Consider the following 27,865-nt stretch of genomic DNA (forward strand, 5'->3'; position numbering starts at 1 on the left):
ATGTTGAACATCGTTATATATCCAAAACGGTACAACAAAAGTTTAAAAAAAATCATTTCATTTCATTATTTACCAAAGGTTTATTATGCATTTCGTAGCCTTAATTTAACACCAGGGTTTCTTCGCACTCTTTTTTAATACACTTAAAATATTCGACCAAACAAACCGAAACAAAATAATTAAAAACCTTGGCAAACCAAATTTCTTGCTGGTTTTTTGTTTGTGGTATGCTCGACATAATACTATAATTTACGCGCAAATAACAAGTTGAATCATTTGCCATTCCTCAACAAAACTCTATAAGAATACACTTCAACGAATAACTTTGGCAGTTTTTGTGATGTTGTAAATTCCGCGTCACTTCCGCGCTACAGTAAGAATGGACGAATTTGGGGATCTGGTTCAGCGCTGAAATGGAACAGAGGCATCATTGCGGTGTAATTATGATGACCTTAGTGAAGTTCTCCCTTTGTTTTACTGTGCAACAGCCAGATGCATCAGTTAGTTAGTTCTAACTCCTAAGTATAACTTTTGGATCCCTAAACAGCAGTACAAAAAACTGTCGGAATGTTGATTTGCGAGTCGAATAAGGTACTCATATCGTGCGTTGTAATATGCACCTTCTTGTTTGTCCGTTTATCTACAAATTTAAAACAGCGGCTGATGCATCACATCGTAGCTCTGCGGCGCTTAAGGCTTATCGGTACAGACTGGTTTCAATACACAAACCGGCCGCAATTCGTTCAGTGCGGTTGTTCGACGAAGTGATGGATGCCGTAACTTAGTGCATATTTGTTATTGTGTATCGATCCGGGGACGTCAAGAATATGCTATCCTAGATTAACTGCGTTGAACGACTTTATATATACACACAGGAAACACTCGTTTCCCTAGTTTAGAGGCGTTTTGCGGGACCAACGCCGGGGAATGATATTATCACATGCATGAAATGGTTGTTAAATCGACCTAAGGAAACTGGAAATTCCAATCCGTTACAGTGCACAGCATCTAAGGATCTTAACCATGATTAGCTCAATGCGTGCGAAACACTTTTGCCGGTCGCCAGCACCGATGATAATAGTGACACCATTAACAGTAACACTGTAGAGTGTTGTTTTTGCGCGAGGGCCGAGCTGCATTTTAGCTCATCCCTGGGATAATAGCTGTTCGGAGGAGCATCCTCGCTAACTTTGCACCGCTCACCGCGGCTTTCGAATTCACTGTTGCAAACTTCCTTGCACGAAGGGCAGATGACGGCACCGCGATGTAGCCACCCTTCGGCCATCAGTTGAACGGTGAGCTTTTGTCCGGCAAAGAAGCACTCGTACGATTTGTTCGCTATCACTATGTGCAACCGTCCGCGATCACAGCGATACTGATAGCAGCCTGAGCCCCAGTGTTGCCACTCCCGCGTCTGGCGGCATGAGCGTTCTTCCCACATGCTCTCGCTGTGATCGAAACACTTCGAGTTGGGACCATAAGACTCCAATGCAAAGTTTTTCTCAGGTTCTGTAAAAACCAATTCATATATTAAACTTCGATCGAGTGTGGTTAACGCCATTTGCCAATCGTTCACTTACTCGGATTGTTGTCCTCGAACTGACACTGCGACCCGCGCACTACGATGTTTTTGCTGCGCCACGTGAACTCTTGAATGTAAGGGCAGTGGTCGGCCAGCGAAACGGACCCACCGAAGTATCCCTCTTCGCCGGTCGCCACGTAAGCAAGAGAGTCAAAGTTTTGATACTGTGCTGGCAGCTGTGTATGATGGCTCACTAAGTTGCACAGTGCGACCGAACTTCGATCGTCGGTACATTCCGTTTGGAGCGGATCCCGTTTTACCTTCACACAGAACGGATGAATCGAACGGCCCCTAAAAATGATAACAATTTATATTGGAAAAAAGGTGAAGATGATAAACTGCAAGATTACAGTCGAGGAACATTTCCCTGATCTAAAACGATTCCTTTATACCTTGCTGTATTGGAGGTGATCCAGTCCTTGCAGCTGCGCATCGCAAAATTGCAGCCAAGCCCTCGACCCCACGTCAACGGAGATGCCATGCTGTAGTTCGCCCTATACCACCCGGAGTCCTCCATCAGGGCGAGCGTAATGCGCGAAAAAGCCGAACTTTGTGTGTGCGTTCCTGTCATGGCCTCATTTTCAAGCACCCTCTTTTCCCAGTGCGTCAGTGCGGTACCCTCGCCTCCCTGATCCTCCAATTCTGCTCCCTCGAGTTTCTGGCAGCTAAAGTGGTCACGCACTTCCTTTACTACTCGGGGTGTCACGAACATATCGATAGTCCGATTGATTGTGCCGCCTCTGACTGCCCAGTCTGTTCGGACTACCTTTCGGATAGTGTCGTCACTCCATTGATGAATTTGAAACCTGAAAACCAAACGAATGCGGAATTACATGATCTTCATCGAATGCACCCCGAACCCGAGGTTCTTACTTTTCGTTCAAGTACGGTTTGCCAGTGTCCGGTTTACGAGGAGTTCGCGGGCTTCCGTCGTCGTCCCGAAAAAAGGCATACAAGCTGACCGAAAATCCTAGTGCGTGCAGAATCTCGTGCTTAACGGTGGACAGCAATGTTTGCAGCTCCTGCGGCTTGGTGCTGATACTGTCTGGACAAAGATTCGCGTGACCAGCGATTGGACGGTCTAACGCAGCTTCCTGTTGACAGTGAGCAGCATACGCAACCGTTAGTCCCTTATGGCAGCGTTCCGACTGCAGTGCAGATACGTAGAATATGAAATCGGCGTTTGAAATTCCCGGTCCGGCTGTCGTATTAGCGTCTTCGTGACAATCTTGGCCAGTCGAGTTGCACACACGGCACACCTGTAGACGAGACGGAGTCAAGATCAGGTCGATAATGTTATTCCATTCCCTTCGCCAGATTTTTGTCGCCATCGCCCTTCCCTTCGCCAGATTGTACTTACGTCCAGGTGATCGGGAGGCACCTGCACCTCGCCACAGAGCGTCACGGGCTTGCAGGAATCTATGCAGTAGGTCATGGAGTTTTTAACAAACACTTGACTGCTTTCGCACTTCCGGTTCAGTCGTATGACCTCTTTCGTCTGACGCACCATCAGCGCTTGCTCCCAGAAACGGACGGCTTCCGGTAGAATCGTGTTCTGCATTAGAAAGAAACGCGTCAGCGTCAGTTAAGGGAAGATGAGATTGCCTGAGCGAGCATTTCGAGGCTTACATTTATTAGAGAAAACTTATCCGTGTCCAGCCGATAGACCGATTCATCGTAGACAATTAATATGCGCAGCGCTTGGCTGACGCTACGTTTTCGTATCACGTGAAGCGGCTCCAGTTGTACCCCATGAATGACCTGGAAGAAAGCATCGAACGTCAATATAGTATGAGTCGGGACAGTTAAAATATAACATATATAAAAATTGCATGTTATGCTATGAGCTTTTCCTTCATTATCAAATAACGGCAGACTAAACAAATAACGGCAAATACTAGAAATAAACATAACCGAAAGCTTCCATTTTTTCACGTTACGATTTCGCAGACTTAGCGAAGAGAGGCGAGGCTTAATATTTACTCCTAAATGATCATGCGCTACTTTCCTTCTAAGATTACGGTAGATACGTTCACAGTGACAAATGATAATGGTGTTTCTATCTCGGCAATGGGCAACCAGCATTTCACAAATGCTGGACCATTTATTAAAAAAGATATCGCATCAATCGACAAATAAAAACAACAGGCATTCGTCGTTCGGGTTACCGATTTAATTCGGCAAGCACGCGAACCTTGAGTTTATTTTTTTCCACTGCATGTCGGAACTGATCATGTTGCTTTTGGTTAATCGCGGTTATAAAAACTGAAACCGGTAAACTTCAGCGTTTTTAGGCCATTATCCAAGCTAATGGGAAAGCCATTACTAGTTTAGTTCAGTCTTGTCGTTCTTATCTTTATCAAAGTAACGGAACCGTTGGCTGTCAATATGGTTGATTCTTACCTAAATAGGCCTCCAAGAAAGTGAGCAGGTCAGAGCAAAGCCAAATAATTGATTTTTTGTTTTATTTTCGATAATTCAGATGAACTGATTTCGATGTTCGAAATCCAATTTGAAGACTTAGCGTGATTTATGTTGTTTTGAAATGAAACTACTTTTGGGGAAGTGTTAGCAGTGCACAATTTAATTATTTCATTTCTATGGGCCTTCCAAGTAATTCCTTTTACGACCCCTTTTACAACCGCAATTGGGTCGTTTTTTGCATCGCAAAACATATGGCTTTTGACCAAGGCTGTGACCGACAAAAAGTGAACCTTTGCTATTAGGTCACGATTCTTGGTGGTCCCAGCAGAGACAGCTGATATCGATCATCAGCCAGCACGGGTCTGAACGGCACTGAGACTGGCGGTGAATTAATCAACTTCCATCCAATTTCGACCGTGGCTTGACTAGGGACAGATGTTCGTACTAGTTGAGAGTTACGATTGGAATTGGGATATTTTTCATACATTACTCATACAGCATATATTGTTAATCGAATCTTTTCTTTACACCACAAGCATAGTATATTGTGTGCGAACATTTTTTTTTATACTTGTAGTCTTTTAGCAACCAAAAAACTGCTACCTTTTATACAACTTTTCATTCCGTTCGGACAACGAAAGGAGTGATTAATTTCGGTAAACCACACCTGCATATTGTCACAGTTTTGAGAGATAGGATGCATTACGTCAGTCACAGCTGAAGGACAACTATGGCAACGAGTACCGGTTTATTCGGTTTTATGCACGCAATCGACACAGTTTTTGTATTTGTATTGTTCAGGTTGTTGCTCCTTCTATTTCTGTTTCACTGTACGTACGTCAGGCTTAATGATGTAATACATGCAGTTGCATGTCGCCTGGCCGCCATTGAATATTATGCTGGCAAAAGAAGTCCAAATTTATAAATGTATCAACATCACAAACCGGTCAAAAGCTGACAACATTAACTTCTTAAAAGCGGACCAAATATAATACCTCAAAATAGGTGGTTAAACTGGTTGAATTAAATAGCGATTCGCCAGCATTTCGCCGTCAATTAACGCCCGACACATAACGACGTTCGTGGAAATGAATAATTTTCAATCGCTGGCGGAAGCGGATGATACCAACCAAAAAAGCCCAAAAACTTCCGATTACGAAAGCGCTGATAGCGAAAGTGCAACATTGACGTTTGATGCCGCCATCGACCGTGCCACGTGGTGGTTACGAACGCATTGAAGCCTCTCCGTTTCGAAGTAAAGTAAAAAACGGTTTTTTACAGTTTTACCTTTGTTCCCAGCCCATGCCGATGCCCGTGATCGATGGTGCAATTGAAGTGGAAAAAGGTGAATTATCATTACCGAACCACACGCACGTGGAGCAGGAAGTGATAAGAAATCAATTTCATCTGACTCACAATAGCCGGTGTGCAGCTCCGTTTTTTATAGTACAGAGTGATGGACTGGCCCCGCCATCGTACGGTGGATGAGTGAAAGTTGTTTCCAACACTTTTCTATTGCAGACAACAAAGATCGGTCGCCGTTGTTTTTTGTTAACTCCATTTTAATATGCTTCAGCGATTTCTCGAACTTGACCGTCACACCGTTCGTGACGGAACGCGTAAGCAAAACTGTGACGGTTACTGGAGCATACTACGCCTGCGAGCCTCACACCGATTTCATGGTCAACCCGCCATGCCACGCCAAGCCACACCCGAGTATCTAGCAATATCCTTTCCCGATTTTAGCGCACGTCGAAACCTATTTAAAAACTCCGTTCTTTAAATATTCCACCTTTAACTTTCACGCATCGAGTTTTTAACCGAGCGTCACCAAAACGGGGCTACATTTTCCCCGAATAAACGAACGCCAATTCTTCCGTTGCCAAAGCCCTGGTGGCTGAGGCCCCCCAAACAACTCGAACGGCTTGTGGTTGTTCGTTTGGCTTCTGTAGTTCGCAGCCAGGTGATGCATGCTCGACCCGGCCGGGGCCATGTGAATGTTCGGTGCCACGCGCCCCACGGACTTAACCGGTTTATGCAATATGTCGTTGCAGAGCGCAAAACGAAAAGTACTGAACGAAGTCCAAGTGCCGTGCAGCTATTGGAATGGGTTAGGATTAGGATTGGCGCCTGCGGAACAATCTCAATAATGTTCGGCATTGTTTTTTGCCTTGGCCGCTATTAGCACCGATCACAAGCAGGGATCACAAAGGTACGCGCTTCGGGAGCAGTGAGACACAGATGAGGGATGAATGGGTTTTTATGTACATTAAATTAGCTCATGCCGGTTATTGATTGAACAGACGTGTCTCGCATAAAAAGCGACACTGTTTTTGCAGCGCAAAAACGCAAACCGTGCCTGCCATGAAGTGGGCACAAATAAGTGATTCTTTGCTCAATGAGATGGCGCTATCAGACTCAATCAATCGATCCTTCTCAGTAGGGTTGCGAGACTAACGTGCACGTAACGGTCGTGGGGCGAATAATGAACCGTTTTTCAAGAAAAACTGAATGCGATGAACGAGGAACATTAATTAAACCATAAATGCTTGCGCCTCCTCTTCAATGCCAAGTGTCTTCGATGATTCCCGCCGATCCGCTGCCAGCTCACTGCCGGTTTTATGATCCTTTCTGGCTAGACAACGCACCGGAGTATATTTTCCTCTTTTCTCGTGACGCAAAGAAGTGACTGGGCAAACAGCATGAGAAAGTAGTCACACTGTGTGTGAGGCCATAAAATAATAAGCGATGCTGCACATCATTAGCAGCGGCTCGAATAGGTATCGTGCAGATGTCAGATGCCTTCCACAATCAGCCTTTCAGTATCGAACAACGCTAAACGGAACCGTTGTTGGTCGTTGTTAATAAAACAAATTCACCACGAGTTGGCGGTTGGCTTCCTACGGTCCGAGGCGCTTGTTATTCAACTGTCACCATGTTGGCCAGTTGATATCGTTTGCCGTTCACTACTCAACCCGGCCACGTCCTGGCAGACGGCAGCTATCGGAACAATGAGGAAGTGTGTTTGAAAAGGAAGCGGACGGCCAAAGAAGGGCTCGCCGTGGAAGTTGTGCTGGCTGACGACCGACCCATTGCTGGAGGTGGCACTGGGAACCACTCGGCTGTACTAGAAGAGGCACCACACCGGGTGATCATCACCTAACAGCCGCACGTTCGTTGTCATGACCACCGAAGATGCTTAATGATGTAACGCCAAGTGAGTGCGCCCAAGTTGGAGAGACCCGGCCGGGCGACAGATTGCATGCCCGTAACCTACTGATGGTTCCGCGAAATTGCAGCCCGATAATGGTGCCCGGTGCGCAACCCTCCACAGCCCCCTTGGCCGGGGCCAAAGGTGAGTTGGGCATGGGAAATGGCCACGGAGAGCGCGAGAAATCCAAAACCTGCGCCGATGCAAATGAACCGTACGCGAGCTGCTGGCGGGCCAGACCAGGGTTTCTACTAGTGAAGCAAGCCAACATCGGCCCGCCGGAGGCATGCACTTTTTTCGGGCTTTGCTTCAGTTTTTTCTCCACCACCGCGCACGTCTCCAGAGACCAGCGCTCGAAGGCAGCGAAGGAACGGAAACACGAACTGCGGGCCATCGAGGCGGCTTGCTGTAAACTGTCACGCGGCTGTCATTGTTTCCCCGCTCCCAGACCCGCCGCCGCCGCAAGCCGCTCCGGCCCCAGAGGGCCCCATTGTGACCGACATTCGGTTATGTCATGGCGTGACTTTTCCACGGGCAGCCGCGCAAGATGCTCGCGGAACTGCGCCCGTGGAACGAATAGCGGACCACCTTTGGGGGTCCGTTGGCGTTCCGTTGAAAGTTGGCCACGGCTTACTTACAGCGGCGGGATGGATCGATCACTCGGGTCAATCAGTGTGTCAATATTTGGTGGTGTGAAAGGGAGCCCCAAGGCGCATACGGCACCCGGCGGGGGGCAAATGCCGGTCACCCCATGCCGGTTGTGTGTGCGGTTTTCCAATATTGGGCCATGTTATTTACGTATCCACCAACAAATAAGTGCAACCAAACTACTGTGCACTGTCCGGCTATTGTTTCGTTTCTTCTGCTTGATTGTGTGTTAAATCGCTCATTGTTTAGTTCGAACAGGACATCGAATATTTAAAAAAAAATTAACCAAGCACCATCTGTTCAACTGACATTTGGCTGAATTTATCCGAAAACCGAGACTTACTTTATTTTACTTAATTTGTCTGATTTTTTGGCGCAGAACGGGAAAAAGTTTCTGGGATCGGCTGGTTAGCAACATTTAGAAGGAATATTAGGAACATTTTTCCGCCTTTAATTTATGTCACGATACAGCACGATGATATATCATTTTAATAATACAATAATAATGTTAGGCGAGGTGCCAAGCAGTAATAAATGAAGCTAATTCTAGAGAACCGAAACCTATATACAAACGATGCGATGCGATTTATTTGCATAATCTTGAGACGCTTAACCACGGACCCAACTCGCAACGGTTTTCTACATCCCGCCAAACTTAATAGAACCCGTTTATAAAATGCTGATAAGCTATTCAACCAGCTCGTACTCTCGAGGGAACTTTCTTCGTGCCGAAGGCTGGCGCGCAGCCAATCATCTGGCGTCAGTTTCGCTCTTATGGCTATGGCAACCACAATAATTTCTCCCGCGAACTAATTGAGAAAGCTGATAAAAGTGAAAATGAAAACCAATGTAGGTGAGATGACCGGCAGGCACCCCGGTAGCCACAGCTCACCATGGCGCGGGATCAGCGAAAGTGAAATACCATGTTGTTATGCTGTTACGGCTCGTTCGCAGCTGATAGCGGCAGCCGAGCTGATACATCACAAGCACCGGGCATACTTCGCGCACTTCTACAGGAAAAGGGCGCCAATTCAGTGGTTGACGAACGGAGGAGTCGTCGTTATCGTTAACACCCATCACTTTACTGCCTGAACTGATCGAACGCATTTTTGCGTGGGCCGCCCCACCTAATGGATGTTGGTTAGTTTATTCGAAACTGGCCAACGTCGGATTTGTGTGTTTCGGAAGTAATACGGCACCGCTAGTCGGCTCTGAACTTCATACCGGAAACAGGTTCCTCGCCATCACAAAAGTCCAACAGTAGCCAACACTGGGGATCTGGGTTGGCATTTAAATAGTGGCGTGTCCTTAATTCTCTCGGCAATCTCTTAGGCCACCGGAACGGAACAGTTGCCGGCAAACTCACAATGGTCGCCCACTGCTCTTTGCGGTTTTGCACTTTCGCGCGCAAAAAACAACCACGGTCCGTTCCGTTCCGCGCAGAGCTGGTCTTGCTTCCGTCACCCAAGGATCGAAACACCAGGGAAGCCGAGCACGCGTTAAAGGTCCGCTCCAGCCGGCTATCGAAGGTGCCAAGATACCGCCGGGTGGTGCCCAGCGATGGTGCGACCAGTAGAAAGTTGCGAACCGTTTCTCTATTGGTTTTTGGTCTTAATTTTTGAATTATTAATTCAACCGGAATGAGATTAGAGTTTGCGGTTTTCGTGCCATTCCGATATGCTGGAGCCCGAGTGTGCAACGTGTGGGCGCGATGATGATGGCTGCGAAAGTTGGTTTTGGCTTGCGCTGCGCTTGGCCGGTTTTCAGGGTGCTGCTCCGGTGCTGCGCTTTCCTGCGGTTGAATTGGTCCATTCGTTTGTTTTCCGGGCTTCGAGTCCCACCCAAAACGGAGTCGTTTCGGTGGGATGCAAAAGACTTTTTGGGTGCTGTGTAAGCCAGCGACCGAAACGAAAAGGTTAGCAAGCTCTGAAGCCGATCCGTACCCTCAGAAGTCGTCGGTACTATTCCGCTAGTAGTGGTGAAAATATTCAAATTAGTCACCAACCGAAGGCTGTGATGTTTGACTGAGTAATACTGACAGAAAGGCACTCGGTACTTCGGGGATACTATCAATTTTATTCCAAAATCATCAGAAGGATAAACAATTAGTAGTACCTTTTGTTATCTCTCACCAAGTATAGCATGGCCTAGTTTCCTGCAGCTTTTGCAGGAATTTGGCTGGAAGTCGAACGATTGAATCATTTTTTTTTAATTTCAAGAAGCTGCGAATGTGTGATAAAAATATTTAAACAAAAAAGCACCACTTTTAATACCTAAAGAAAAACACAACTTATTTAAACAATCGACACACTCGCCAAGCACGGTCCGAAAGGTCGGCTTTGGGTTGAGAACAGTGGAACACTTTTTTCCGCTTTCGGAAACAAAGAGAAAGCGCTTGCTCTTGCGCGGTTTTGATTGATTTTTTCAACCCCCCTCGGACGATTTGGACCTTATTAGAGGGGTGCTCGTTGCCACCACGTGGAGATGATCGTTGCGCAAGTACCCAATAAACCCGCCCGCTTGCTCCGAGAGCCCGATACGCAAGAAAACGAACACACACCGACGTATTGACGTATAACATCGTTCATCTTCATCATCGAGACTGGTGGTGTGCTCCCTCAAGTATGATTTACACCCTTCAGTTTATCTTGTCACTTACAACCTACCGCGGCTCGCTGTAAGTAGTGTTTCCGGTTTGATGCCATGATGTGTCGGTTTTTGTTTGAATGCTCTCCCTTCGCACCGTGAATCGCTCCGGAAAGGTTGCTGGGTGGTTTAACGGGCCGCAGTTGCCGTGGCGAGTTGTGTCGGGTTGCGCGATAAACTCAGGTCCGGCAATTATCTGATTCATGGGCACTACATACCGCGCACTGCACTGCAGCAGCAAATCTCTGCAGCAGACGTTGCGCAGTTGCATTTCTGGAGAGGTCGTCCGCGAGAGATGCAACAATGTTTTGTGTCTCGCAGGCCGGCAGTAAGACACCAAAGTGCTGAACGGAATGTACGAATTTTCCACTTAAGCATCATTATTAATTTAGGCATGAAAAGGACGGGATGTCGTTTCCAACTACAAATCACTGTTCGTTGGCGAACTATGGAAACGCAAGCAGATGGAGAGAAAAACTTTTACCCAAAGATCGCAGCAGCTGGAGGCCAGCCCAGCCGGTGGCGTTTCACGCACGGCACCGCAGCCGGGCACATGTTTGCACATAAATAATATTTACCGTACACAACAATTCCGTTCGCCGTCAGGCGCAACTCTGTGTACGGACTTCACTCGATCCACATGGGCGAGTTGCAAAAAAAACGGAAGCCGCCGAGGCGGATGAGTTTCTTTTTGGGGTACACATCTTCGCGACATCATTTCGAATGTGGCTTCTTCGTCTCCGTCGTGGCGTGTCTGACGTACTGTGACGTGAAGGCGTCCCATTGTTGGTACCGCGTCATGTTAATTTCTCACATCAATTGATCAACACGAAGAAATGGTCAGATCTTGACACGATGACACGGGGACTCGTTTGACGCATCTTATGATCTGTGATGGCTTGGGACCTTTACTCGTACTTCTAGTCTCGTGTGAAATGTGGCTAATTTCCACGTTCGAGATATTTGTTTACATATTTATGTCGCTATAATTTCCCTGCTTCCCGGTGGTCGACCTAATGAACTGAGATTATGCAAGCGAAAAAAAATTAAAACAACAAAGACAAACCTCCAAACTTCATTTCCCAGACGTAATACTCCCAAGGTACACGCGTACTCCGACAGGCATTATGCGGCGTACTGGGCTCTTGGAAGACACCATTTCAGGCCGTCATTCTCTTATTTCCACCGTCACGCCATCGCACGAGACGTGTTGCCGAAGCCGCAGCGCCAAAAATGGCTCCGGAATGGGCCGGCGCGAGAGTGGAGAGTCTTGGCATTGATCACTGCGGTACCCGCCATCATCCCCATCAAAAGATGATGGCTTAATGATTGATTCTAAACTCCGATAATTCCCGCAATCCGCAATCATCGATCGTCGGCCATCATCGGCCGTGCAAGTTTGGAGGTTGCATAATTGCACGCCGCGCACACCGCGAACGATCCCCGCTCCGATCGAATCAAATCAAACAATCGCGCGTTTGGCAAGCCACCCGTCACGGCGGACAGAGTACATCGCGGCCATAAGACGAGGGAACGGGCCCACGAAGTATCACCACAGCGGGGCCGAAGGTTAGCGTCATGGATCCGGTCGATGGTTGGTGCGTTACCAAATCGGCGGCAGACGCAGACGAACTACCGGACGGAGTGGCGTCGCCAGTCCTGATTCGTTGGACAATTTCAAGCGATCGGTCGATCGCAAATCTTACCAGATCGTTAATGGCAGCCGGTTTGGGGTGTACAAAGAACTTCCTCGGTGCACTCTTTGCCGACCTGCGTTACGGTGACTTTCAACTGGGAGGAACTGCGAGATGGTCTGCGGGATTATTCGTGTTGGAAAACAGTATGCTCAGTTCACTCAGTTCACAGGTCGGCCAATATGCAGTCACGAACAATCTGTAGGTGTTCAGAAACATTTCATTGGGGTTCTAGAGTTTTTCTTGTAGTTCGCTCCTTTTTTTCTAGTTCATTTTCTAGATAATTCCTAGGCACGCCTATGCAGTATACTCAGAAAATTGATGCTTCAAAAAGAAGTCTAGTATGGATCGAAATAGTTCAATCATCAGGATAAGCTGGAAGCATTGCGATTGCTGGATAAACACGCCAATGTACTACGATGCTAATTGCTTGTCATGAACCCACGTAAAACACCCACCAACTCCTGCTTGCTTACGTTCGTTCCCACCGATAAGGACAATCACGTTTCTTGGTAGCAGATGTTCTACGGAAAGAAGTATGTCGATGGGTCATAGTCGAGAAGTAGAGAGATCGTGACATCACCAGGGCTGTGGAGCTTCAAGGGAGATACTATTTGTGTTTTCACCCGGCGATGCACGATTGACACACTTTGGCATGCACACCTCAGCACCGATATTCTGCAATAGGTCGAACTATATGCCTAACCACAGGCCACCCTACCACGTGTGGTGTCGACCTCACGTACCAGGGTCCGATGTCGACTTGCAGTGACACTACGGGCCGGCGGCATCATGTTTTATGATAATGACCACGAGCACACACCGGCTTGCGTACTTGCGAAATGTCTTCCAATCGATCATCGTCCAAACCCATCGCCGGCTGACTACCGATAAGTGATGCGTTCAGTAAACGTGCTGGGAGTTCAATCAGTTAATCACCCTCAAGTCCGCCCGTAACTCTGCTGCCTTGTTACTGGGCGTTAAGTGGCCAAGGGTTTCTCAAATCCGCATAAACCACGACTGACAGCCCGAAGAGAGTGAAAGGAGCCGCGATCAGGATGGGTCCCCAGACCCAGGAGAAAACGCATGCACTTTCCATCTGATGAGTGCACCAAAAGGGACCTATCGGTGTGCGATTTTGCATAGTGATCTCGCGAGGTGGCCATCGCGCTGCACCAACCGCCATCGATCCCTAGCCCTGGTACGGGGCTACGGGAATGAAGACATTGGCCACGGGTCCACCAAAAGCGCTGTTGCGTTTAAGTTTTGCATTTTTGCATATTGCCTTTTTCAGCGCCTCTACCTCGGAGAGACTCGGAGTCTCGGGCGCTAACCGGTTTGTGCAAAATAGAAAACATACTGTTCCGGTCGCTCCACAAGTGCTAGCGAAGATCGTTGCCGTTGTACGAATAATATCGCTATTAGCGGACCTCGCCTCGCCTCGCACCACATTAGTCTTGGTCGGTTTATATTTGGATGGCGTAAAACGGAAAGAAAGTTTTCGATTAACATAGCGCCCAGCGCAAGTAAAGGATCTCCACACATCGATGGTCCGCACAATGGCCCACAAATTGAAGTGTTATGACTGGTCCCTATTGGTTATGTGGGACATAATAATTTTCTTCGGGACATAGATATGAAGTTTTACTGTATAAAATATTTGTTCCCCTCTGTTTACTGCGGGTAGATTAAATTACACATATGGTAATTAATTTCCATGAAGGGTTTGAGGGTTTATCTGTAAACTTCAGATTACCTTCACCTTCATTTATACGCCGACCAGCCGACCACAAAGTGATAAATATTTTGTATTAAAGGTGTTTAAAACATAACCAAATCAACGATACGATTTTTAGCGATTTTTTGCAGCATTTAAACTCCTCTCCAAACTTCTATATAAACCTTTTTAAGCTTGTGGTATGATTTTAAAACTATCACACTTTTCTAACCAGCTAATCAGTTGTTAAGGTCAGAATCAGAACCGCGAATACCTTTTGAATTAGCTAATATTCTGCAAACATTATCGTCACAATTTATTTATTATTGATCGGTCTTATGTCAATTTACTGATGTTTCGTGGAAGGAAGTTTTGTTAATCTATTTTTCGGCTCTCTTCAGTTTATGTGTGGTAGAAGCTACTTAACATATAAGAAACATAAATTGTCGCAAAAACGTGGTAATGCTTTAGTTTTTGAAAGGGTTCCTTCCTCTCGAGCTCAAGCTCTTTTTCAAACACAAAAAATTTTACTTAAATGAGATTGAGATTGTTGAAACAATTTCACAAGAATGATAGTCTGAAATAACCAGTTTTTGAGCTCCCATTCGACAATATTGGCTCAAATACGGTAGCAAGCGCCTTTCAGCCACCAAAACCAAAACCAACCGAAAGAACCTAACTGTAAATTACATTCAAGAATTTGATCTTCTGGGTCCAATTTGCTCGTGCAATTTGTTTGTCAAATGCGAATTAACTCATGCAACGTAACAGTGCCGTGATGAGCTGCCCCGCCACACACGCATCTGAATCGTGCACTGCATTGAGTTGACAGAGCTTCACAGGGATCGTTCGGTGTCAATTGGTCGTTGTTACGTCAGCCTTCCCCGAAATATACACTACTCTTTCTCTTTCTCTTTGCTCTGTCTCTCAGTCATATCCCAATTTTGATGCTGAGCAAAACCGGATTTCTGATTCGTTCAGGCTGAGCCGTACTTTACTATCAAATCATTATCGAGCCGACGGTGACAACACGCACGTGATGATGAACGACTCCAGGGAAGGGTCCACCTTCTCCCTGCCGTGGGTATCGCCCCAAGGAACAAACAACCCTCACTTGGGCGGTTGCCACGCCACGTAACATCGGGCGTTAGTCGTTTTCCTAATCAATGTAACATCAAGGTTAGTGGCGTTCCATTCCAACTATGTATCCAACAAGCGGGTCCCTCTACACACGCAGACTGCTGACTGCACAATCGGGAGCACTAGTGATCGAAGATTGAGTAACCTCTGGTTTCACATTTATCAACTTGCCAGACACGATGCTCGCAGTAAATGTGTTGTAATTACAAGAGGAGCACGACTATACGATCGTTGCGAGTCTCCAATCGGAATTACCAAATCCCGATGCAAGGTGACTACTCTGTATGCAGATATTACGATTGGCGCCCGCCCCGACTGCAGTCAGATCAGGTGAGGACTACTAAGTTGCTATCGACACCTACCTGCCCCTCCGGGTTAGACATTGGTATGCAAATCAGTTGCCCAAATGCCACACCCGGCGACAGTGGGGAATGCAAGCATACTAATCTGTGTTATGCTACACCCGAGCGATGTAACGCTCGACCCACCACACCCTGGCGTCTAAATCAATCAAAAGTACCGTTGAAGCCTGCCCACACTGTGCGCTGATGACTTATTTCAATTACTCAATCTCACCATCACCCGCCGTCGCTGTCGGTTGCCGGCCCTACCCTAACCGGACCGGAGTGACAACAACCTGCTACCGCTGGAAAGTTCTTCTTCCGAAAGGTCTCTCGAGCCGGTTACGTTCCTGTTGTTGACATTTTGCGCAATCTATCCTCGCAGCTCCCGATGCTCGTGGTTCGTGAATTATCGCCTGCATAGCGGGGCGCAGCACAACCAGTGGTCACCAAAGTTTAGTAGCTAACATTTCGCTAAAAGCCGACAAAATGTCAGCCCGGTGCGGAAGTGGATGAAGTTCCCATTGGCCACGTTTTACGCCTCCTGTCCGGAGATCATTAACATCGCGAACGGTGGGTCGTTCGTTGGCTGACCTTGCCACGTTGGTCAATAAATTACGTTAAGAAACTGCCCAAGATGCCAAGACTTTCACCGAACGCACGGACGCAGAACGGCTGCCGATGCAGTTCAAAGACCGGCGAAGGGCCACATACGGGAACAAGTTGACGAGGCGTGGCCATCGTTTACCTTTCTGCATTCGAATGCCCAAAGGTGAAACGGTTCGATCAGAGGGCAATTAACGTGCGCGTTTAGGATAATTATAGTATTTATCCGGGCCAATGGGATCATGTTTAAAGACGTCCCGCGACGCAGATGTTGATCACGATGATGATCGGTTTACCGGTGCGTCGCGAAACGGTGTACTCTCTCTTTTCAGGTGCACCTTCATGAAGGATAATTGGCTTTTGGTGTCACTTTACCATTGGCTTTGGGTGTCACAAGTTGATTTTGTGGGTTTACATTCCCTTCTATCGTTCTCACGTCAAATACAAATACAAATTAAAGCAATGAAGTCTGTCCTCCGATTTTTTAGACGATCTTAACTACTTCATAAGCGGCAAAGCTGGTGAATGTGTCCCCATTCACTGTTCCACGCTGAGAACGACACATTGGTGAGACCGCGAGGTTTGCGCTGGCGTTCACACAGATCCTCGCATCTAAGCGTCTCCCGGGTTCAGTGCATCTTCACAACCAACCACGTGACTGCACGTGGCTCGGTTGCGCCAATCGATTAGTTAGCGAAGCTTTATTGCCCGTGAGATAATAATGTGTAGCAGATGCGTTGCGCCGCCACTTACCGATGGGAAAACGGTGATGAAGAAATGCAGCAAAAATGTACCAGCAGCTTCACCTCCAGAAGAAGCAATCAGCCGCCAACGGTTTGAAGGGTTCCTTTCAACGTACGTGCGAGCGTGATCGCGTTGCAACATAGAATCGTAGGTCGAAAGGTGAGAAGCAAATTACTGCGATACCACCGCAGCGATCGGTCGTTTAGACCAGCGAATATGCCTACGTTTGTCGAAAATTTCAATAGGCAACAACTCGTGTTGATTGCCAATGATATATTGGGCATAAATGCTTAAACAAGATTTCGAAAACAGAAAGGACAGAAATTTAAATCACGCTTTAGAACAACCGTAGTTAGACACATTCAATGTTTAGTTCATAAAAGTTTAGTTGGTTTAGTTCAGTTATTTTAGTTTGGAACATTAAAACTAAACTAAACTAAACTAAAAAACATTTTAGTTTACCTATTCGTTTTACGATCCCTCGAATATCGAATGAAACTAGACATTATTCAATCTGGTAAAACTGTCACGTCTTTGTAAATGCTTCGCTCAAACCATTTAGAAGTTGATGACGGACGATTTCCTTCCAATCCCACGAGACACGCAACAAAGAGACATTTTTATACGTTTTTATGTTTGTTGCTATTGATATTAATTCAAATAATATCATAAAACTGCGAACGTGGCTGTGGGCATAACAACTCAATCCGGAGATTCAACTTTATTTCTAAAAGTGTTTTATTGGTTTGATGATTCAAAGAATTTAATTCTGGACGTTTTTGTTGGGACAAAACTACAAATAGAAATTTTCATTATAGCCCAGGCGAATCGTCGTCTATATGTCTTCAATTATGGTGAGGATCAGAACGTTACAGCCAATGTTTAACGAATTAGCGAGAAATAAGACAAGTAACATTTTAGTATATTTGTTTCATTTATGCTCCAAACAGTTAGTTTCAGTAGTATTAACGTGCGATAACATGAACTTACAGAAGGAAACATTGCACGAATAACTATTTCCACGATGTGGACATGTTAATCAGTTTTCGCTTTAATGTAGATTAAAACCTTCGGATTACGCCCATATGTCCAAGATTAAGACCATAAGCCTCGATTAAAACCGAGGATTAAGCCCCATATGTCTCCCAATAAACCAGTCACTAGCAATCGAGCACTGGGAAGTCAATATTTAACGCCTTTGACTACAGATAAGACGCGAAGCAAAACCTGATTTATTGCGAAGAGTATGCAAAAAACCCTTGTTATACTATATTACATCCTTACATGGTGTAACACTCTGTGGCCCAAAATAAAATTCAAAACCGATTTGTTAACCACACCGTTTCAGTGGGCTGTTAAACGAGTTTTGGTGGATCGACACAAAAAGAGAGTACCGACCGAGCACAACCTTCCTTTGCCCATCGGTCGGAGCCCGGTCATATACGAAACAACACCTCTAATCTCATCCGAGATGCTTTCAGTCACCCGCGGGCAAACGGCCGTAACGTGAAGGAAAACGAAAGTGTTTCACAGTTTTTGTGGGTCCCTTCGACATTGAAACACTTTTCGACCGACACGCGCGTAATATGCGCTTAATGCTGCTAATGAGTGGAGAGAATGCAGCGGCTGGGTACGTGTGGCCTGCCCTATTAGCACATATCCACCCCACAGCAGAGTGAGCATACAAAGCATTCCCCCGGTTGTTAGCGTACACGTTCGAGACACTGGCGGTTGTTCAACATCCGGCCCCAAAAATGTAGAACATGCTCCGGGATGGTGCTAAGCATGCTCGCCTGGCTTAACGACACAGGTTTTGTTTTCCATTAATTTGATGTTCGTACCAAATTATTTAAATTTCCACATTGGATCGACTATGAAAGGAGTACGAAATCTGGCACGGGCCGGCGCATATGTTGGCCTCGTTTGCAAGAATTATTTCACGACACATCATTGAGCATTGTTTGGGGGCAAATAAAATGGCCAATTGGAGGCAGTTTGCGTTGGGAAAATTTTACGCAAATTTGTGCAACATCCGCCGGAGTTCCTTTTTTGCCGGCATTACATAACGAGCACCGATGACCATTAGCCGCGTTGCTACCGATTGTCGTCGTTCCTTGCATGCACCCTACTAACGTAATTCCCTAGGAACTTGCTGAACCATTTGCCACCACACTACTGCAAGCCTACCGATAGACTTTCGATTCGACGTGTAGGCTGGCCAGATTGGTCGCGGCCACGTAGTGGAAGGTACTGTTACCGGCCTTTGGGCGAACAAATAAGCGACACGCAAAATCAAATTCGCGATGGCTTCATGTGAGAAGGTAAACCGCTCATTCGTCACGTGCCACCATCAGCGCCGCTCGATCGACGAGGGCCATTGGCAATGTCTCGTAAGTAGTGATTGGGAGACAGTGCACGTGTAGCGCAACTGTTGTATTGATGGTTTTGGGTTAAGTGGATGCGCCACGAAGGCGCTATAAATCGACGAAAGGATCACACGGTTGCGTTCGCGCGCGCGCGCTCGCGCATGCCCGTCACTTTCGCGAACCGCGTCGAAGGATCTCTGACAGTTGCCGTGCGTTTCAGTCATGATGTGTCCCGTCGAGCCGTAAGTTTCGATAAACTGTTTCTTATCCGTCACTCGTCATCGTTGTGCAACTCGATGTGCGTAGCATTGTTTCTCGATTACCAGTTCACGTGCTTGAGACGATGAATCGCAACACACGCGTATGTAAATTTCGCCGAAACTCATTGAGACACACGGAGAGCAACACATACGCCAACCCAGCCCACACTTTCTCTAGCAGGCAATCGCAGGCAGAAGTTCTGTGTTGCAGAAGTCGATCACAAGTATCGCTGGCCGAAAGAGAAAACGTGAATCTCAATTGAATCACGCGCGTCGGTGACTCATATCGTCTTGAAGGTCTTCAAAAGAGCACATTGTGTGGAGTTGCTCATACGCAACTGATTATGTGACCAGCGAGTCCATAATGCACCGGGGGTTTCCAGTCCGTATTTTTAATCTCTTGTCTAGGCCCGCAATGAACAGCCCATCATCATTCGATAGAGTTCAAAAATGAGTAAACGGCTCCGTTAATCATACTTGGCACGGTCCGGTTGACGCAGCATAGGCCTATTGATTATCCTAGCTTCCCGTTGACGTCGTCACGAACTGGCGAGAGGCGGGAAGATGAAGAATTTTTACAGTCACATACGGCGCCGCTCGGCACATCGCAAGATGCACGAGGTTGATTGGAATATTACGGCCATCATACGGCACAGTGGGGCCCATTGTCAGCGTTTCCTCATCGCGCGAGAAGGGAAGCATAAGAAACGTCAGTTTTTCCCACCCATAAACCCGTAAGCGATCTCCCCGGTGGACGGCAATAATGACGCCAATTCATGGCGAATGCTAAACGATGCTGAACGCGCTAGATCGATGAAGCAAAACGCGCGCCCCACTCGGGCACTCCCTCGGCAGAATTCCTGGACAGTACGACCACTGTGTGTTTCTGTCACGGTGCGAAACATCAGCATATTTACCTGTGCAGAAGAAAAGAGAGAATAACAAACGATTATTTCGGCATCATTAGTGTTTGAAAAGCGCGCATAGCCGTATCTGATAGCATAGAGCTTTTAAAGCGTCTCCCAGATGTCCCACAACGTGATAATCTTGGTCCGTTACTATTTGTTTTATTGATATGAATAATCTTAGCGTCGTAGTGTGTCGTTGTAAAATTACAATTGCTATTACAAAATAGCTTATAATCAGCTTTATGTTACGTTTATCAAGCGACCATCCTTGACCCTCTTGTTCTAAAGCCTTTGCAGGTTACAACGGATCGACCTTGAGTTTCCTTCATTAGCTTGTTCTCCGAAGTCGTTATGGGATTAACAGGCTACAGTTGGTTCAGAAAACGTTCACCAAGGTCGTCATCACCAGGACAGGTTTATTAGATCGCAATAAAATACCTAACTAAGGGATCACTACTAGAGATGGAGCTCTTGAGCATAGAAGACAGCATGGAGACAGGCGCTATTTGCGTTTCGAGTGTTACAACGTGTCTATTTACTCTCAAATTTCTGTCATCCATCATACAAGGACTTCAGGGTTGTTAAGTAATTTAAATTTTGACTTGCGTTATTGTTGGTCTTGTCCTAGTTATTGGAATGTGATTACTGTTGTAAACCACTCCGAAGGTTAGCAATCAAACTGCAATGCCCATTGCCTTTCTTTCCAAAACGAATCTAGTTAAATGAATAAATAACTAAATAAAAACACCGCATAGATCAACTGAACGGTTGATATCTAAAATCGGTGATCGTAACTCCTTTACTAAGCTCTCCGGAGAAAAAAAGAAAAAACACGGAAGACTGTACTAGATCATTCCTCCGCCTAAGCCCGTTAGCATCAATTAATCGTTAAGTATCTTTCCTAGCTATCTACGCCATCAAGCACTCGAAGGACTCGGTTCGCTTTCAGGTGGTCTTTCAGCCATCCCTACCCTGCCGACAGCCCCGATGGTGTTAATTTATTGTTCCCAAAGCCACACCTGTCACATGATCCGTCTGACGCGACTAACCCCCGCGCGAACCTCAGAAACTTCGGAGTTAGAAAAAAAACGGAACGAAAGAAACGGTGCTTGGGAGGCGCAACAGATCATGTCCATCGAGAGCCGGTACGTATGACCGTGCATAATAGACCAGACGGTGGCCTTGATTGGCCATTACACGGTCCGTTCTCTCCGCTGAGAACGGGTTACGTCGGAGAACCTACCCGAGCACCGAGCCCACCGCGCATTTATTAGCAGAATCGGCATCTGCACGACTCCCACCGAGAACATTACACCGTTCCCCGTTAGGACCCGTTTACTTTTGTGGCATCTAGGAGGCTGTTATAGTATGTGCGCCCCGTTTCCTGTGTTACTTTGCCTCTACGTTATTAAAGCGCACTTGCGATGATCTGTGGAGGATGTTTTTGCATCCAAATATCTTATTGCAGCGCACCTCAAGGTGTCGAATGTGAGTCGAACTCTTCACGTGCCTATCTTCCACTCGGCCGCCGGTGCTACTGCTGCTTGAAAATCCATCGCTGTTTTTGTCGGAGCTCACTGACTGCCTCCTAATGTCAAGTGCAACCATCGCTTGCTGCTCAAGGCGAAACCGCCATTCGCTAGCCCGCCGAGTGTGTACTTAGCGAGTTTAATCACGTTCGCAGCTAATTCGCCAACGGCTTGCCACCGGTTAGGGCCGCGAACCAATTCGTTCGTGTGCCTTCCAGATTGTATGCAAATTTTAATTACTGAGCATTCCTGCTGCCAGAGTTCTGCGGCTTGTTGCGTACTACAACAAGTGGACTGCAAACAAGGATCGCAGGAGATTGGAACCTAATCTCCAGGGAACGCAGAACCCTGGCCTGACCAACCTGACATAACACTGTATCAGTGACTTTGTTTCGCCAACGTGCTGTCCGTAATTGCACTCACGCGTTGTTGTGCCGATTGTTCTGCAATGCACCACACCGGTAACAGCCAATATCGTCACACGACGACGGAATCGATCGTAATTGCTCCAACCTTTCGCAAATCGGTGCAACTTCTTCAAAAGTCATGGTAACATTGTCATGGTAAGTCGATTTCGGGGTGCCTCTCTTGGAGGGGCTTGAGTTCTTTTCCCACCACGCACAACTTTGTCGAGTCGAGCTGAACTTCCGCTGACGGGAAAAGGTTAATCACACACCATCGGCTCCGGCACTCGAGTGTTTTTGCCATCGTGAGGCTATTTACACAAAGTCACCCCCGAAGTACGTCAATGCAGCCACTCGCAGGCCGCATCGGATAACCGGAGATCTTTCAGCGATGCGCGGCGTTACTGAGTGACGATTCGATCATTAAACAAACTCCGGCCGTGGCATCAGCAGAGGCATAGGATGCAGTTTCCTGCATCGTCGACATAGCAGAGGAGCCGTTGCCTGCGTAGGAAACGTTAGCAGACGAAGACCATGACGGCGACGAAGTCGTCCCGCGCCATAAAGACGCGTGAAAGTGAATCCCAACCAAAGGCGCTCGCTCGAGATGGACCAACCTACTTTTCACCGTCGTGCCGTGCGGGGCTAGACCGAAAATCAGGCCGATCTTGCGGTTTGCACAGAAAGAAGGCAACAGCCGGTGTGCGCATCGGTACCTCCGCTAATGGCGGTCTTTCACTTTTGCACACTTCTTCTAGTCGCTTTTCCAACATTGCTCCCGACGTGGGCCCAACGGCCATGGTCTGTGGTGGTCGCCGAGCATCGCTGACTCGCGATTCACACGACAATACACCGTGTTCCGCGGTTCGTCGCCTACAAACTCGCCGTTAAAGAGGCGTCATTTTGTTGCCATCACCGGTAACCCGGGTCCCGGTTCGGCTGCTCGGAGTTGGCCTCTAATGACGCACATTTGGTTAGGCCAACCAACCGACCACCGCTTCGTCAAGGATGATTGCGGACAGTGGAAACGCTTCCAATTTGATCGCCAATCGAACGTACGCTTCGATGCATTTAGACACCCGACCGATTCTTGGCTTGGCAGCTGACGATGGAACGCGACGCAACAACATCCGTACACTAATCGATCGATCGCAGGGACCGCGTCATCCGCCAAGGTTTACGAGTCGAGTTCTGCCGCGGGTCCGAATCCGAAAGTAGGTGCAAAAAAAATATATTGCGGACTATGGCGGGCCACTTCTCTGCGGCACGAGACCAACACTGCCGATGACGGATTTTTCACGGGCACACCCTATCGAGCCAACTGGGCTTGGTCGCTCGATGGCGCGTTCGTTAACCTTTCATCTTTCGAGGGCTGTCGGTTTGTTTTATGTTTTCACCCACCCGAACTAGGCACTGATCTGGGCGCGAACAGCGCCATAGTCTCCGAATGCTGCGAAGGGAGTTTTAGTGGATCGAAATTACATTGTGACTAAAGTTAAATTACGTCTCAATCGCTAGTCACAATGGCGTGAATATTGTAGAACAACTTGCTTTCGTTCATTGAAACCTTTAATATGGTTTGAAGTTTGCCCTAAAAGACCTTTAAAGCGAGATTAAAGATCACAGAAGAATTCAAATTATTCCCTTGCAGCGATAAATTTTAATTTAAGGACGTCAATGATATTTAAATATTTATTTAAGGACGTCAATTAAGCATTCAATTGTACAACGATCAAACCGTATATCAAATACTTGAAAAGCCATCGTCAAGCGCATGTGTTTCATACAGTTGCTACTAGAACCCATCAACCGTTATCGGCTCAAGCTTGAACAGAAATTTGTCTGAAACCGAGTTCAAATTCGTTTACTAATAAATTGCGATAAATAATGCGATTTTAAAATGCATACCGCGAACGAGAGGAATATTTGGCCAATCATCGACTCATGTCGAACACGGGTGAATGTAAATCACTATACTACGGGACAATCTATTTAAAGATTAATCTATCTGTTCTGTTTAAAAAAATCAACTTTTGGGTGAAACGAAATATGCGGTTAGTTAAAATAAAGGCTAAACGCTGAATTTTGCCGTACTTGCTTTTGTGAACTGACCTTTTTAAGCATAGCACAGCAGGAACCGTTCGATGCGGTTACTCACGCGGGCACGGCTCCAATTCCTGGTGCCATTGCCACAAAGGATCGGTTGCCCTAAATAAAACCAGTAAAGCAGCACCCCTTCAACCGGGGCTTGAACTAGCCGAAAATACTTCGCAATGGTTGCGTCACTACGTGTGGGGAGTTGGTTCTTGTTTCATCTGCATATACGACCGGGCCTCTGGGAGATGCCAGGTTTGAAAAAAAACTGTACAAACCATAACGAATTGTTTCCAAAGGTCACGTAAAAACAACCGAAACAATTTGATCATAACGATTTCACCAAATTATATGCTCCAGTTTAGGAAGAAAAGGGAAACATTTTCGCGGCCGAGCGTGTGGAAAGGTTCCTTGTTCCTTCGAAGCGCGATCGAGGGCAACGTTTGAAATTTGCCAACCGGTACGCTGGAAGGCATGAAGGCGTGAGACGGTGCCACTAACCAGCCGATCGCTGCCGTGCCACTGGCGGCATTTTTGTCGATCGATCGCCAGTTATGCTGGTGATCGTGAGCGCAAGTCACGCCCGACTAGAATCGAACCCCCGTTGCACCCGTTGCGGATCTAAAAAGAAGGTTCTTTGTAGGCCCAGCGCAGCAATGCGCTTCATCAACCGCACACCGTGAGAATAGATCATGGGACAAACGACACTGCAGTGCAGGGTGTGGCCAACAACGTGCCACAAACTTGGGGTTCTCTTCCTCAGCATAAATATTGTCCATTGAATTCATTATTGTTTCCCGTCACATCGATTGTTCTCTCTCTTGGCGACACGTGCCATCGGTGGTGCATCATTTTTAGATGCATTCAGTCTGTTGGCGTTCGATTCGATTCGTAATGGCAGTAAATGTCCCTGCAATGGAGTCGTGTCTACCATGCTCGTTATCGCGTTGATCAGTTAGTGACTTCCTTTACCATCCACGGCGCAACTTGTCGCAAGTGGTTCCAAGGTGCGTATATTGGCCAGTAGGCCGGTCTCCATCGCTTCGGGCCTCGCCTCGTGAACGAACGGTAGCGAAACGTGACCCTGAGCTTTAAACCTCACCACATTGTAGCACTTCCGTGTCACGCGACGACTCCGACGACCAGAGTGCAATAGGAGAACCCAGATGTTGTGGTCCAACAACAATCGTTTGTCGTTGTCTTTATCGTGAGAAATTTTCAGGCACACTCAGAGTGTACGCACTGGGAAGCTACCTTTCGGCGGCGAGTAACTACGACCAGTTCTAGGAGCAAATGGAATTGTCGTGTACTTCCAAGCCGTGGGCTCGGCAGTAAATATTTATGTATGGTTTCCCATCACTTGGACGGTTTTCGACACAAAAATTTGCCCAACCCGTATCTTGCCTGCGTAGAAGGTGGGCAGCTGGGCACTCATCGTGCGTGCGCACAACGAAACTTGTTCTAAGGGCCCGCGAGAATGTCCTCGAGCCTATCTCGAGTACACACTGTCGCCCCCCCCGGGAGCGCACTGTTCATTCATCATTCGACGCGCTCGTGGGTCGCTGCTAACGAGCATGGGAAAAGTGGCCACATTTTATTCAGTCTCAGTGCGCGGGCGGCAACAAACTGCGCACAGGTTCCTACATTTAGCATGCCTTGCACAGCCAGCCCGTGGATTGTCAGCGAGTTCAACGATCCGTAATACCCCTTCTGTGTCTGTGAATCAAAAACCATCAATCATCATCAGGTTATGCCTTATCCTACGATTAAGAACGCAAATAACACGAGCTTTCCGGACAATTATGGAAGCGTTACATTCTTTACGAATCGAACCGTGGGTTGTTGAGTTTGGATGGATTCACAAATCGACGCTAGTATTTGTGCAGTGAAAACCATGGCCAGATCCTAAGATCACCGCATGTTACAAAGTTAATAAATCTGTGCAGTTTCTTTTTTCGATTTTCCTGAGTAACTAACAGATTTTCTTTCAATCGATCTGTTTGTTTTCCTTCGTTGCTTATTCAAACCCGTATTAATCGTCTGACCATTTCCACATCACCAGACACACCACGTTTTCTCTGCTCCAAAGCGTTTCGGAATAAAGTACCCCGAGCCTGCGGGTTTACTGACGTCCATTTTGCGTGTCGAACGTGGCCACGAAAGAAATGAATAAAAAAACATACGATCGGTTGATCGTGAAAAGTTTTCTGCCGCCCCTGAGCGCCTGTTGATGATGATTGACCGAGTCAAACGTAACGAGGTGGTAAACCTCCGCCCAACGGGCTCAGTGGCAGCACCGTTTGCCGGTCCGCATGGTCAGACAGCATGAATTTGGATGTGACATTTAAGTATGTTGCAACGAGACGGCAGTCGCTCATCGAACCGGCGGACGGCGGTGGTCGATGGCCGGAGGCCTCCGTGATGGGGGGCGTATGAAAATGAGGCAGGCTGAGGTGCATTTGTGCAGTCAATGCACGCAGTAAGTGTAATAAAGGGGAGGCCCAACGGGCGGATTGGCCCACCGTTCAGTATTTCGTGAAGCGATCGATTGACTGAACCAGGTACGTCTTGGTAGACCCGAGCCCAAATCACACACGATAAACTCGATCGCGTTCGCCATAAAGGATCTTAAGGTAGATAATCAAATTCCATCGCACAGTCGCAACCGCTTCAACGGATCAAACGAAACAAATTAAGAGATGTAGTTTTTGTAGAATAAAAAAAATATTAAAATATTACACTCACCTCATGTGCCTTGGGATGCACATGTTTACAGTGGCCTTCGTGGATGGAAGAGGTCACAGCAAGCGTGCCACAGACGATCGACAACCAGCACAACACGACAACTGACGACCAGTTCCAAGGGTTTCCGCATCCTGTTTGGGTACTGCTTGGCCGGGGAGCCCGCCCGTCGCAGCTTCTTTTCACTTTCCGCCGCCAGTGCGCACGGTTATTGATTTCTCTGCATCCTAGCACCATCTCCTTCGCGGCAATGACCGGTTCCATTATCGATTGAAGAATGGCCGTTGTGCGGTCGGACTTGTTTTTCATCACAATGCAACCCACGAAAGGCTTCTTTCTTACGAACTGTGTAAAGAACACACTTCCCTGGGCATTCTCCCAGCGTTTACGACACTTTCGTCATCGCACTCGGGCCAGCCGAACTGCGGGGATCAGAACATAATGGACGCAAATCACCATACTCCTTGTTTCGTCCTATTCCACACTCGACCCAATTTCATCCAAACTCTCACTTTCTCGCAACGGAACAAGGACACGCGTTCCGCGCCCACCAGGTTAAGTTGGGATACGTCACTCTTTGCACGGTCAATCGATGGGAACAGCAGCACCAGCAGCAGCCCCGAAAAAGACGTAGAGCGGTGAATTCGATTCGATTTTGCTTAGCGACGCACACGGCCGTATGCTGTTGGCGTGACTACGCGCGCAGCAAGAAACTCACGACCGAGCAACCACCGCCGCACGCCTCGATTGCATAAACCAAACAGAAAGTGGTTTCTTGCGGAGGGGCAACTTTTATTCCAGCGCTGGTT

General features: G+C 47.2%; 1 protein-coding gene across 1 annotated transcript; it reads right to left on the minus strand.

Moving 5' to 3' along the window:
* Positions 1-66: 66 nt before the first annotated feature.
* LOC131209277 (leishmanolysin-like peptidase) lies at positions 67-27,532 on the minus strand. The gene is made up of 7 exons (XM_058202305.1): positions 27,060-27,532; positions 3,212-3,343; positions 2,943-3,137; positions 2,456-2,841; positions 1,975-2,388; positions 1,581-1,873; positions 67-1,509 (listed from the first exon to the last, which is right to left on the minus strand). The coding sequence occupies exons 1-7, from the start codon at positions 27,363-27,365 to the stop codon at positions 1,028-1,030; spliced, it is 2,208 nt and encodes a 735-aa protein (XP_058058288.1). The 5' UTR covers positions 27,366-27,532; the 3' UTR covers positions 67-1,027.
* Positions 27,533-27,865: the final 333 nt, after the last annotated feature.

The sequence above is a fragment of the Anopheles bellator genome, chromosome 2 (assembly GCF_943735745.2).
Source record: "Anopheles bellator chromosome 2, idAnoBellAS_SP24_06.2, whole genome shotgun sequence".
NCBI lineage: Eukaryota > Metazoa > Arthropoda > Insecta > Diptera > Culicidae > Anopheles > Anopheles bellator.

Excerpts from the sequence above, each read along its gene's own strand:
- LOC131209277 (XM_058202305.1), bottom strand. The coding sequence starts at position 27,365 with ATGAAAAACAAGTCCGACCGCACAACGGCCATTCTTCAATCGATAATG. Across the intron at positions 3,344-27,059 it reads TGCATCCCAAGGCACATGAG|GTCATTCATGGGGTACAACT; the intron begins GTGAGTGTAATA and ends GCTTTCTTCCAG. Across the intron at positions 3,138-3,211 it reads ATAAGTTTTCTCTAATAAAT|AACACGATTCTACCGGAAGC; the intron begins GTAAGCCTCGAA and ends TTTCTAATGCAG.